The sequence below is a fragment of the Netta rufina genome (assembly GCF_964035555.1).
Source record: "Netta rufina genome assembly, chromosome: 3".
In the NCBI taxonomy this organism is placed as follows: domain Eukaryota; kingdom Metazoa; phylum Chordata; class Aves; order Anseriformes; family Anatidae; genus Netta; species Netta rufina.
Window position 1 is genome coordinate 55906717 of NC_140125.1, and position 14682 is coordinate 55921398.

The following is a 14682-nucleotide window of genomic DNA, read 5'->3' on the forward strand; positions in this document are numbered from 1 at the left end:
TCATTGACTGAGCAATGAAGAATCAGCCCTTCAGTTCTTTGAAGGAAAGGCTAAGGACCCAAAACTTTAGTTTAGGCTAGGGTCCAAAACTTTAGTTGGCATTTTTCTGCTGAAGTCAGTGCAGCTGCTTCGATTTACAGTTCTCAACATCTGGACTGAATGCTGCAGAATGGGAAGAGGACAGGAGAAGGTGAGGAAAAATGCACAACTTGGTAATAGCTATTACAGAATTGAGAAGTACAGCCTAGAAACTTTCTTCATTGTAGTGAAACTGAGCTCCTCTTGGATCAACTGATGAATAGGAGCTGCACATCTTTTGAAGGATCTTAGAGAGAGTCTTGGGTCCACAGAAGAATACTCCAATACTGTTGCTGTAATCACAATAACAACAAAAACCATAAAAACAGCAGAATAAATAGATAAACTGCACTTTTTGACAGCCTCCAGCTTTGTTTGTATCTTTTGAAATGGCTTTTTGAGAAATACATTTGAAAAGTTTTGTGTTACTGTCACAAAGTATTACAGTATAATTATTTTGAATTGTAGTTCTTTGGTTTTGATTGTCATGCTTTTTTTTTTTTTTTTTTTTTTTAATTCAGAGAAACAAACACACTGCTTGGGCTGAAAATGTTCAGTGTTTTTTCCAGATGAGTAAATGTTTTTTTTTTTTTTTCCCCTAAAAAATGCATAAAATGTTCACTTGTTTCTGAGTATATTTTTTTTTTGTTGAATTTTAATACTGATGGCTGATTTTTTTTTTTTTTTTAATAATAAATAAATAAATAAGGTAAATAGTTCTCATAAATAACAAGAACATGACCATTGTAACAAACAGTTGTGTTCATAAGTGCACAAGTATGTTAAAAGGAACTGGAAACCTGTTTTCTTGCTGCAAAGGGCTGTAAAGAGTTTGCTTTTAAGTACACATGTTCTTTTAAACATACATGTGTATACATGTATATAGGTGCACACAGATGCACACCTGCTGTGCTACTGGGGGAAGCCGATTCTGCTTAAGCACAATGTAAGTGACAAGTGATAGTGTGTTTCAAAAAGTTTGCTCCTGTAAAGCTGTGGCTGTAGATCTGATTTTGGTGCCAAAGTTGTAGTCCCCCCATACTGCTCTAGTTCTTGACTGCACTCAGGTTCCACCTGAGTGGTATATTCCTGCTAATCCGCAAAAAGACACTCTTGCACCATGGGAAACTTGTTGGACCTAGATGAAGCAACCTAAAATTTAGTTAGTTCATACAAACTGATTGTTCCATCCTACAGTAGAAACTCCCAAGTTTCTTCACTTCTTGAACCTTCTGTAACTCAGAGCAAGAAAAGGTAGGGTGTTTTTTTGATTCAGTGTGCACAAGTAGTGTATATTTCATGCAGTGTTTTCCTTAACAGGTTCAAAGTTGACCATCAACATGTGCATCTAGGTTCAGAAGCAATACAGATTTTTCTGTCGTTTGAGCACTGGCTTTCTAAGGAAATATCACAAGACCCAGTAAAGAAAGTTAATACCCATCTCCTTCCCTGAGCATTAGAAAACCATACTTTTCTCAGCTGTTCTTAAAAAAGTAACAAAATTATAATGTTTCAGCTATAACTTAAAAAAGCTCTGTTTTTGCTGTAGAACCCCTATAAAAGGTCTTTCAAAAATCATATTTTCTGCCCTTGGCCTCTTTCTATTTTTAAACTTCCCTTATTTCCTTATTGTATTTATTTTGACCTCTATCAAGTGGTTTCTGTATTACTGTTATTTTTGTAATTTTATGGTGTTCTTGTAGCTTACTGTTTTCTCTTTGATCTACTCCTTTTCAGCTTTCTCATCTTTAAAAAAAAAGTTTTCTTCTTTTTTCTTTTTGTATCTCTGTCTCCCAAGTGCAAGCCTTTATTTTGCATTAGCAGGTAAATCTTTGGAAATCATAAAGGGTCCCAAAGATTCTGGAATTTTCTACCACTGAACACAAAAATATTTCAAATTCTTGCTTCAAAGACTTTCAGGAACAAAGAAGCTTTTCTCAGACCACTAGCGAATCCACCAAGTTCAAATGAACTGTCTTTGCCAGCAGAGATGAACTAATAACAGAACAGCATAGTCTTGCAAGAGTAGCCAAATATGTTCAGGGAACAAACATATCCTTGACATCATAAGAAAAAAATCACAGTTTATCTCTTTAATAACCATCTTCAAGGGAAATTAATGCTACTTTGTCCTTTGTGCAGAACAGTAATTGGATTGTGTGTTTCAATTATATCTGGACAAAGGCCAGGATATTGAAATACTTCTAAATATTAGATTTTCTTGTCCAAAAATTAGATTTTATTGGCATTCTCTTTCCGAGATTTCTTCATTAAAAGCTTCATTAAGCATAAATCTTCTTTCCACACAGCTAAAAAAAACTAAATTATTTTAAAAGGGTCATTTAGAAAGGTTTGCCCTCCCCTCCTCCCACTGTTTATGCTGAGAGACAAGTTACCTAACAAGGTTAGAAGCCAACCTGCCTTACCTAGGATGTTTTTCGGCTAGCTGCTTGAACTCATTGTCCCAGTTTGGCCTTCCATAGAAGGTCTTCTGTCTCAAACCAGTAATTACATCCATCTTGTCATCATAATGTAGGGCTATGTGAGTAGCCTAAAGGCAAATTCACAAGATAATCATTTTAGAATCAACAGTGTATACTCCAAGTAATAGGAGAAAGCAGTAATACAGCTTCTCAGTGAAAGACAGAAGTATTAATAAGAAAGAAAACTGTAATTATCAAATGGCAATGAGGAGAGGAGAAGAGTGGGGAGGAGAGGAGAGTAGGGGTACTCAAGAAGTCTAATAAACACTTCCAAAAGTGCTCATGACCTCAAAGGTTTTCAGCTTCTTGAGACAAAACATTTGAAATGAGTTGGGATTAAATATCTGTTTTTACTGTCTGGACCTAAGTGCCAATGACACTTTTACAGGCAAGATTCCTAAACTTCTTCTCAGTTTTTGAATATCACACCCTACACTTCATTCTCTGCAGTGACAGTGACAGTCACTGCTTTAAGGCCAAGTTGGAGTTTAGGAAAGGGAAAAAATAAAAGTGTATTGAGACAGAATTTGACAATAAATATTAGAAACTACATGCACCTTAGGGACTCTTGGTATGTCCTGACCATTGTGCTGCTGATGTACCAGAATATAGTCACAGATGTATCAGCTCTGTGGGGGTAAAACCCTGAGTATTTTGTCTTCTCCTGGCATGAAGGCAGGTGCAGAAATTAGATCAGCTCAGGTGAAGCAGTGATCTGAGTGAGCTGCATGTGTCAGTGCCAAGAAAACAAATCCTGATTTTCATGGACAGTTACTGTCCCTCAGCTCTTATGCTACACTCATTTCCATGCTATCTGAGTACCACTAGATATAACAACAAACCCACCATTTCTCTTAATTGTGCTGCTATTGTGTAGGAGTAATACACTTGTTTTCATTACTGTTATATCGCTGTTACTATAACTGTCGAGAAATTACTGGAAGAAGACTAAATTAAAAAATGGGCTTTGCATTTAGTTCAGGCCACTATCATCTCTTTCAGAAGTGGCTGCTGAAATTTAGATCTATTTCATGCTAATATTGTATATTTCTCATGCTAATGAGTGTTACGAGTCTTCCATGTTGATTAACAAATCTATTATTCTTGTCAAGTGCATTTGTCACAAGAGGTCACAAAAACTCCTTGTTAGTTTGGGCCAGTGTCACGGAGGGCTTGGAAGAGTCTAAGAAAAAAATCGAAGTATTTGGTAGGAGTGGGAGGCAGGGAGCAATGTAGGATATTTGAATTGCTTACAGCAAAATTATGCCACTGAGCAAAGGGGATATTTCGGTTCAGATCAAGTGGAACTTTTCCAGGGTTTTTGGTGTCAGTCCTTTGTATAGCTCACAGTGTTAACGAAGAATCTCAAGAGCATTACAAGAAACAATAGGCTGAAACTTAGTTTCTTATCCAGGAAGAAGCAGACCTGTGCCATATCTGTTTGGCCATCCAATACCAAGAAAGAATATACAAAGAGCCTGAGACACTGAAAAAAACTTATGTCTGTGGGGGGCTGGGGTTTGGGGGTAAACACCCTCCAGAAGTGGAAGGTGCACTAGAAGATGTAAATTTACTTCATTTCAATATGAAGTAAAGTTAAGCATCATCCAAATATTAGTGGAGATGAATTTCAAACTATGATGACTGATGAACTAGAATTTCCTGACAGTAAAGAAGGCCTATAAGAAGAGGGAGCTCTGTGGATCTCTGAAGAAGGGGGAGCAGTTAAGAAGCACAGCTGCTCTTGGGCTTTGCTTGAGAAGCAGACATTGAAAAACAATCCTCTCCTGCCCTAGCCCTTTGGAGGTGGAGTGCTGAGGTACTCTGGGAGCAAAAGCAGTACCAGTGTAGTGGAGAGGCAGCACGACTCCAGGGATCTTTCTATATCACCTAACCAGCAGCACCAGATAACACAGCAGTGCTGACAGGAGACTGGACAAAGGGGTTTGAAGGGAAGGAGAGACTTCAGAAATGTGTGGAACACACAATTGAGGAGAGTCAGGCATCTCAGCAAGAATAGTTGTCTGCCTACCTGACTTTTGGTCTGATATTTGCCCAAGAGGGAAGTGAGATGTTGACAGCTAAGAGATGAGGGCAGCTTTGTGCTTTGTTAGGTTCATGAATAACTTCTTTCAAAACTGATTTTAGGTAATACCTCATGTTATTGGTAATGCAGAGTAGTGACTTCTAGGATTGCTTTACTGCTTACTTCTATGACTACTATACTTCATGATCCATGATCGGAAGAGATTTTTCTGAATATATTTTTTTACACATACCTCATTACATGATCAAATCCCTGAAGAAGGCAGAAATAAACTTTTTTTTTTTTTTTTTCTTTTTGTGGTAAACAGCAAGGGGAAAGATTTCTGAAATCTGATTTTTAATCTTTAGTAGACTGTCCTTGTATTCAGTATTCAGTAGAGGCAGCAGGAAATAAAACAGTAGAGCAAAGACTTTTCTGTGAGAGACTTTCTGGCAGGTGCCTAACTCTGATCATAGTGTGATCTGAGAGATCAGTTAAAAAAATACAGAAAGAGAAAATCAACTCTTTTAGGTTTAGGTAAAGACTAAAGAAGTTGAATAAAAGCCACACAGTCTAAGGATTAAGTACCTCAAGGTGGGATGACAACTTGAAATTATAAAATCATGAATTTAAACTCAGTCAGAGAAAATATCTTTTCAAACAACATAAATCAGTCCATAGAGTTTGTTGTCAGAATGTTATGAATGCAGCAGGATTCAAAAGTGTACTGGACATATATGTGAACAACAAAAATTATAGTAAATAATGAGTAAACAAAACCAATACTTTTTATACAACCCTCCATATTTCAGTGTATCTATTTAAAGGATGTTCCAAAAACATGAACAAAATGTCCCTTTACAAGCTCCCAAAAGCCTCTCTGCACTTGTGTTTGAAACACCTGGTAGTCAGGGCTGCCCAGGAAAAGAGACTGGACTGAAGGGATCACTGGCTTGCTTTCTCTGTTCCTGGTTTTCTAAATGTGAGATGGAAATGGAAACAGTCTGGTGTCTTTATATTTACAGTTCTTTGTCTCTCTGTTTCATCCATCATTCATTCATCTGTTCCTGTTCCATATGTTACCATACTGGAAAAGCAAGGTACATTAACTCAGACTCATAAGAGTTTCATCATTACCTGACTTTCATCCCAACCAGTAAGAAATATATGATAACTTAGAAAATCATTTTTCCCTTTTTCAGCCATTTTTGTTTCCAAAAGGAACAGAAGATCAGCAAACCACTCAAATGCTGATGGGTCTCGACAGATCCAGTAAAAATAAACCTGTCAGATAAAAGTAAAGAGATTAAGCAGGAAGAAAACTTTCAATAAAACTTCCTAATGATAAGCTCAAGTCATTAAACACAGTGTGTGTGACTCCTCTCCACTGTAAATTTAAACAGAATCACACATCATTTTGATGATGAAAAGGCTCTGTAATTAAAATAAATAAATAAATAAATTCATTCATTTTCATCTTAATGATTGACTGAAGATTGATTCACGTGTCAGTGAAGCTAGGCAGTGCACAAGTTTCCCAACTTCTCCTGCCAGTACACCTTTAACTAAGAGTACCTAATCCTGCATTTCTTGCAAATCGCTTGAAATCCTTTGAAACTTTGCATTGATTTTTGGTTATGATGAACAGGGAATTTCAATTTTACTCAGCACTGAAGAAAGGAATTCTTGTTTCTCAAGACTTTGTGCCATAGGTTGACAGTTGATGTGGTCAAAAGTTATTAGCTATGTACTTCAAGTTAAATACCCTATATAAAAAAGTCTACAGAATGTCCCTAGATTTTTTTTTTTAATTTATGTCTTTTTTAATTTGGAGCATATAATTTCTAGAAAAACATTAAACTGTAACTTTAAAGTTGCCACAGGGGTCTAATGAACCGCAATCCCATGATTTTGTTTTCTATTGTTTAAAGACCTCCTCTCTATGAAAAATTTACACTTTTTTTTTTTCCTCTAAATTTCTCTAGTTTCATCTTCCATATGCTGTATTTTTATTTTATTTTATTTTATTTTATTTTATTTTATTTTATTTTATTTTATTTTATTTTTAATGTTGTAGTCTGGATTGGAAAGCCTACTTTTAAAGCTTTGTTTCCCAGGCAGAAATTAGAGGCTGGGATCAAGCTGTCCTGTATTTGCTGGGATCTTGGCATAGGGTAATGCTTGCATAGGGAATCAGATTGTTCAAACCAGATGGTCAGTCACTGTCCATATGATGATGCATGTTTCTATTTCAAGAGTCCTCATTGTGGTATCTTCAGGTGGATCAGGTGAGACTCCCCCAAATCCCTGTTCAGCTCAATACTTAAATCCAGGTGGCCCAGGGACCTCTGTGACCACTCCAGCACGCACATGATCTATTGTGATCAATTATCTTACCTACATACAAAGCATTTTTAAACTAATTAACTATGTATAAAAGACTGTCCTGCATGACCATTTCTGCAGGAACAGTTTCTGCTGGAACTGTTTATTTGCAAGTGTGTTATCCATGTACAAGTGAATCAAATTTTCATCTGGAACCATGTGCAGAGTCTCAGAACCTGTGAGATTTATCTCCCAGGATCTTAATCAACACACTAAAACATATAGCTGGCTTAGGCAGAGCAGGAGCTGCCTCGGGGAGTCTTCAAAACAGTTGGAAATTACCACCTGGAAACCTCCTCCACTAATCAGTCAAATGCTGAGCTGTGAAGGTGTCTGGCAGTGTTGCCATCACCTCATTTCATCTAAGTCCATTGTCTCAAGCACATCCTGCTATGCACAGGACAAGAAGGGGAATTCCTGAACCACTCGGGATAGCACTTGGTGTCTGCCCAGCCACTGCCATGAAGCACAAATGAACCACAATTATATATACCATTTATATATAAATATATATGCATATATATACACACAAATTGATTGCCATTCTTATTACTTAAGTTCTGGAGCTCTTGCCATGTTAATGCAATCCGTCATTACATTCAAACAGAGAGCAGCAGACCTTGAAATACCCTGTGTGCCAGGCACAGCTGCATGCAGGGACAACCATCTGGAAACAATATAAGGTCTCTCAGTCAAGAGTCTTGAGCATACATCTCCAAGGCCATTATGTCCTTCCAAAAATGATACCTGATGTCCAAACTTGTGTGGTGAGATGTTCTGCATATACTGAGTGGAGAATTTTTGAAACCTAACTGCAAGACCTAGAAGTTCTTCCTCAATTATTTATAGCCCCATTGCATGCTTAGGATATGAGTTCAGCCAATGTAAATTTTACCTTTGGGGAAATGGATGCTTCTCCAGACCAGCATGAGGCTGGGCAGCAAGACCTGAATGCAAGATGTTTGTATCTTTGTGGTATAATGGCAAAAGGATAAGACAAAAATATCATGGAAAAGGTAAAGAGGTAAACAAAGACAATTAGTGTAGAGAAAATTGGGACTGACATAAAATAAAGAAATAGTGGCCAGAAATTTGAGGAGAGTTACTGGAACTCTTGGAAAACAGACCACTGAGAAACTCAGAGGTAATGAAACATCCGAGGCATATGGAGTGGGACTGGAACCAGAGATGAGACAAGAAACCAGTGATGAGATCTTAAAAAGATCAGGACATCAACAATTTGGAAAGAGAACATAGGGTCATATTTGCTACACATAATTTTCTTCCTAAAATGCTGGGGTAGAACCCAACGTTCCTAAATTTCATAGTTCCTCTGCTCACCAGGAAGCAGGATCAGGAAAATCCAGTGATGGAGAGAGCGCTTGTTGTTCTGTGCACTTCTTTGTCAAAGACTCAAAGACCGACTGCTGTCAGTCATTTCAACAGCTCATAGACAGTGGTTCTCTCTGGACAATGTAATTTTGAGTGTAATTTATATAATGCCTCCAAAGGGATACTTCACAAACATGGAAGAAGCTTAGAAATACACAAACTCAGATTAAAAAGGAATGACATGGAGGTCCCCTATAAACTTATATAATATAAACTATAAACTTATAATGATGGGATGGCTGGCACTATTTTTATTGTGACTATGATTTTTTATATTGTTGCAAAATCTCTTAATTTCCTCCAACACATCTCCATTTGTGCTCACCAGGCCCTTCTGTTTTTTATTATACCTCAGTATAAAATGTAATCTAGAAGGTCTGTCCCCAAGATGATCACTCTGGGGAGGTCTGAAAATTTGGAAATTATAGATCTTTTCCATAGGATCAATGAGCTAAAGATGCATATTAGACATTTCTGAAGTGAAAAATCAGAGGAGAAACCAGGAAGCTATAAAGAGATTTCCCAACGTTTTAATATAGCAAGTTGTCAGATTTCTGGTAAGGTGGTGGGAGAAAAATGTGGTAATACCGCACTTCATTGGAGATTTGGTGAAAGAGGCTAACAGTAATTTGAGATGTTTCCTAGATCTGAGCATGCCGTAAGGGACCATCTGTGGTTTCTGTAAGAAATATAAATGAAGTATGAGCCTAGTAAGCAGAGATAAATCATTCAAGGTTAAATAGGGTATTTTTACTGCCCAGGAACAGGACTGTCTGCAGAATGTTAGTACCAACTATCTTTGCTGTTTTCTTTTTCCTATTCTGTTTTAATGTTTTACTTTAAATAATGCTTTGCATGGGTTCATTGCTGATTTACACTGACATAGGTTATGAGGAAAAAGCAAGCACTGACTTCATAGCATTTCATTTTTGTGACTAACAACAGCATTATTTTAAATTAGCAGAAATATATAATTTATAGCCTTAAGCTTAATTTATTTATTATTTTGTGGATGAATCATGAAGTCCCTGCTTTTTCCACATCCACTGCACCTTGAAAATGAGGCCATGGAGTGCTGTCAGTCTGTATCACACTGTGGCTGTTGATTTGTAGTGAGAAATTTCTTCTCTCAGTCTCTATTTGATCATCTTATTTCTCAAGCCTTTTCAGCAGTTCATTTTATGGAAATATATCTGTAGTATGTGTGTGTGGAGAGGAGGCATATGCTCCTAAATGAATAATGAACTGTGTTCAGGGTAGCAACTGGGAGCAAGTGGGCAGGACTGGGCTCCAAGCACGTTCAGGGAAGAAGGAAGAAAAGACAGCTGATGAGCTGAGACAATGTGGTCTTGGAAATGCAGAAATACTTTCCAGAATATCGGGCTGTGGAACTTGAAGGAGTGGTTTTAGCTGGTTACAGACCTAGCTGTCACAGTAACAGCCAGTTCGACCGAATTAGGTCAAGCTGCCTCTGGCACAATCCTCTTGAGAAAGGATATCACTTTCTGAAGCTGCAGAAATTCCTTAAACTCATTCCTGTTACAGTTCTGCTGAAGCTGTATCCATTGCACTGCCTCTAATTTTCATGTTAGCAGTGGAGAACATTGGCTAATGAAGAAAGATTGTCATTATAAAAGGTATTTTCAGCCATGACTATAATCTTAGAAAGAAAAGAGCTACTGAAGCGGGCTGGCCTATGGATAAAAGGTTTGTTCTTCCTTTAGATCAAGGAGGACTTCCAGTATAATATGTTAAAATAAATGCTGTTTATGAAGGAGTCTTCCTTTCTTTACACGGAGTGCCTATAACGTAGCACAGCATATTACATATATAATTAAAATACAATAAACACACCATAAAATTCATCCTTATTAAAATTAGAATAAGACCAGAATCAGTGCATTTCTATAATTAAACAATTATTCTGAATCCTGTATTTTTCTTGTAAGCCTGATAATATTAACTGACTGTGCAATTATTTAGAACCCTTAAAATCTGTTTTAGATTTATGATTCATTAGTCTCCACCCACCCTACCCCCATCAACTACATTCATCAGCTTGATGGCTTGCCCAAGTAAACTGTCTTAAATTTTCCAAGTGCTCTTTTTGCAAATTGAGTTAGACACAGTATTGCTATTAATCAGAAATGTAATGCAAGGGCTTGAGTAGTCGCTTATTTCTATATTTCTATAATATTCTACTCCCTTGCAATGCATGCATATTCATTTTCCCCTATTCTTAATTTTGTACAACAGACACGGAAAAGCTCAGATATTTCTTTCCTGTAAGGTGAAGGAATACACTGTGTAAATCATCTTCCATCACACAGAAAGTCATTAATAATTATCTGTTGGTGACCATCTGTCTGTTTCTCTCTGCTCCCTGAAGACAGAAGGGGAGCTGTGGCTCTGAGCAAAGCCATCTTTCCACCAATGAGGTGTAAGAGGTGATGAGGCCAGGGCTGTCAGAGAGGCATCCCTGGATCTTGCTGCTCCCCCTTAGACATGAGACTGCTCACTGCAAAGCCCTCCTGTATCTGCAGCTGGACACCTCCTTGAAAAACCCCTCCTGCTCCTGGATAAGCCATGCTGCCCATAGCACATCAAAAAAGATCAGAGATCTGCCTCAGCCACTGGGCCTCTACAGGCAAGGTGCAGCAGTACTGGCAGCCAGGGACATGCACAACAGGGCATGACAGGCAACCTTTAATATAAGTGCAGGATGAGACTAGAATTCGTACCCCTACATCTGATGCAAGAAGCCAAAACTTCTCTCAAAGACAGCTGAGGTCACCTTTGATAAGTAAGCCCAGTTTTTCAGGCCAAAATGTTATACTGAGGAACTCATGGACTGAGGTGTACTTTAAAGAAGAAGGTTACCTCAGATAGGTACGGTCAGTCTCAAAGAATATGGTAGAGGGTATTTTAGCAATGAGTAGTTGGACTGCTGTTGAACTTACTGCCATGATATTCTATAGTTGTCAAAAGTCTACATGGGTTTAAAAAGCAATTAGAAAAAGTCATGGAAGAAAAATCTATTAAGGGTTATTAAACACAGAGAGGCAGCTCTTGTAACAAGTCATTACGGAACTGCAAGTTGCTCAAAGGCAAGAAAGTGTACAACAAAGAAATATCACTGTATGATTTTTCATTCTGTACATTTTTCCCATGGCACCCATAAACAGCCACTGTTGGAGAAATGACATAGAGCTAGATGGGTCTTTGGTGAGACTCTTTCTTATGTCCTTATGTAGGGTAAAAGTAGAAAGTAGATGTTTGCTAAAATTTGCATCTGATGTATCTGTACAATTTAATCAATTTCAACAGCATTTGGTCTGAAAAATTATATCACTAATGTGAAAAAAAAAAGATATTTTTTTGCTTAACTACAGCCAGTAGAAACTTTCCAGCCATAACCAGTAGCAGTTCCCTTCCTCATCACAAAGAATGATGGGCAAATGAAGGCTCTAAGGCTACTTAATTGTGAAGAATCAATTAGATAAATGTGTACTCATTTTGATTTGCTGGGTTTTATTTATTTAATTATTTTTTTTAAGTTATACAGCTGCAGACATTATGGAAGCTATGAGTATTTATATCTCAACTGTATGTGGGCAACACTAAGAAATATTAGTTCAATAAGCATAATGATAGCTGTACTCAAATCAAAATGAAGCTGTTAAAAAAAGAAAAACCTCTTATTTATTTCCTTAATAGATATTTCTATGGTACTCATCATGGCAGAGAGTGCTGAACACTTTGAGGAAGATTAAATTATTTGTAATTATACCACAAGTGGAAGGTTTTAACCAACGGAGGGGAGATAAATAATCGTTCTCGACAATATGACTGTTTTACAATATGACTGTTTTTGTTTGTTTGTTTGTTTGTTTGTTTGTTTTTTAGGAATGCTGTGAACTTTCCCCAGAACCTTTCATCCAGGCTTTCAAAGTACTTTACAAACAGTGATGAAGTTTAGCCTTATAACACCTGTGAAAAATAGGCTTTGCTATTCCCACTGCACCAATAAGGAAAACAAGACATAGGGAAAGGACATATAGAAATCATTATAATTTTGTATTTCATGGGAATTCAAAAAGCGGAACTCTATAGATGAAAACTGTGGCAGAATGCACCATACAATTTTCCTTGTAGACTCACTTACCCAATATTCTCCCTGAGCTATGGATGAACACCCTGAGGTATACTATTCTCTCAAAGTATATTTAAATTCAGTTCTTTTCCCCTTAAGACAATGACAGCAATGATAATAATAACAATTTTAAATGTTTGCATATATAATATGTGAAATATACATTTGTAACACATCTATGCATATATGTAGCTCTCCTTCCACTGGAAATAATCATTCTAGTACAATGGGAATATTTGCAAGTACACTTTTCACATCTAGCACATATTTTCATTTTTATTTCCCTTCTTTCTCACAACTTTTTCTGCCTCAAAGATCCCCCCTGGCAATTTGAACCTGTCCTCAACTCCTCAGTTGCTAAAATCCCAGACGCTTTCTCAGTGGCAGCTTGTCATTAAGATGCCAGCTTTAACACTCTTTCATTTAGAAAAATCAGCCCCTTGGCCCCACAATCAGCTCCGTATGTACTGACCCTCTCAGAGATCTGTCCACTCCAATGCAATTTCAACATCTGTCCTTAAAAGTGAAATGTTGAACAGTTCCTGATTCAGCTTTTATATTGAAGAAAAGAGCTAAAGGAAGCTGTAAGATCTGCAAGTTACCACTTGCCATGGTAGGTAGCAAAGAACATGTTTAATGCTGATTTTTTTTCTCTGTTACCTTCTTATCCCTCACCTGCCTCACTTGTTCTCTTCTTCACCTGTCTTCTTTGTGTGCAGCCACACTATTCTTTAGCAGAAGATGTATAACAAGTTCTCCCATCAAGAGTTTGTTACGTTAATTGGTGCCATCCATGACTTAGAGCCCACAGTATATTTTTTCAATGGAATAATTAAAGTGGTTTACAGGCAGCAATATGCATCTTGATATATGAATCTCATCCTGAGCTTAAATGCCTTTTTTCATTCCTTCTTGCCTGCTAATGTCCCTCTGATTCTGCAAGGTGAGAAAAGCAGCTGGTGGTTGCTGAAAGCAGTTTTGGGTAAGGACAGGCACCCCAAGGGCCCGCGTGAAGCTTGTGGCTGGACAAGGAGCAAGTGTTGTCATCAGAGCCCCCTGAAATAACCCTGCAAGATTTGTTTTATAGGAAATAAGAAAATCTTGTCTTCTAGCTCTCTCTATTTCAGTCTAGTTATGAAAGACATTTTGCATTTGTCTCCAATTTCTATGGAAAATCTTATTCTTCAGCTTTTACTAAAAACACTGCAACTAGGGCTACTTAATTCCTCAGGAAATGACAGAGAATTTGGTAGACTTTACCACACAACGACTCCTGAAGCAGCTGGAAAGTGAATGACTGTGTTAGGTTATATGACTCTGGGCAGGTTATAGCACACAAGTGAGTCTCCAGCTCTGAATTGCCCCTCTGCCCTGGCACAATTGGCTTATTTGTGGAGTTTTTTAATGGAGTGTTAAACTTTCCCACCTACCTTCTGCAGCGCCAGTACTGCGTTAGGATTGCAGCACTTGTACCAAATGGATTTTAAAATAGAAGCAAATGGTGTGACTCCTATCCCTGCTGCAATGCACACACTCACTCTGTAGTGAAAAACATCTGTGGTTGTAGATCCATATGGTCCATCCACAGCCAGTCTACAGCAAGGAAACATTTAGTCAGGGGTCAGCAAAGTATAAAGTGACAGAAAAGTTAAAATGTGTTGGGCTACATGTTTTCAAAATTGAGCTTCTGTTAAAATAAAAGAGGAATGATGTGCCTAAGTTGGCATGTGAATAACCCATACAATCACATTTAATTTTCATTGGGTGTCATTTAATAGCAAAGCAACTGTTTTTTTCTGAGATGAGAGAAAAAGAGCACCCATGTGGGTTTGGGGCCTGGCCATCTATTTAAGCATGCAATTGCAATTTTCTGGCTTTCTGAAATGTGATTAGTCATATAATTGCATGTCCAAATTTAGCTGAGGAATTTGCATATTTAATTATGAATTACTGAAAAGCATCCTGTTTTAGAGCTTTATTTTCTGTATTGTATATATCAAAGTAAAGACAAACTGATTATATTAATCATTTTGAAAAGTTCTCCTTATGTATTAAAGTAATAAAAGAGAAAACAAAAAGAGGTCATCATATGCAAGGAAAATAATATTTTCTCAGCTCTTTCAGAACAACTAATATTTCAGAAATTCATTTTTGGCAATAATACT

At 37.4% G+C, this 14682-nt stretch overlaps 1 protein-coding gene across 1 annotated transcript in view; it reads right to left on the reverse strand.

Annotated features, from left to right (window-relative positions):
• Nucleotides 1–244: 244 nt before the first annotated feature.
• NOX3 (NADPH oxidase 3) overlaps nucleotides 245–14682 on the reverse strand; it is a gene marked incomplete at both ends in the record, with an annotated part of 39698 nt that continues 25260 nt past the window's right edge. Inside the window, 4 exons of the mRNA XM_084284049.1 lie at nucleotides 245–371; nucleotides 2505–2629; nucleotides 5725–5871; nucleotides 13948–14110. Of these exons, the coding sequence (XP_084140175.1) occupies nucleotides 245–371; nucleotides 2505–2629; nucleotides 5725–5871; nucleotides 13948–14110 (562 nt within the window). The remainder of the gene's footprint in view (nucleotides 372–2504; nucleotides 2630–5724; nucleotides 5872–13947; nucleotides 14111–14682) is intronic.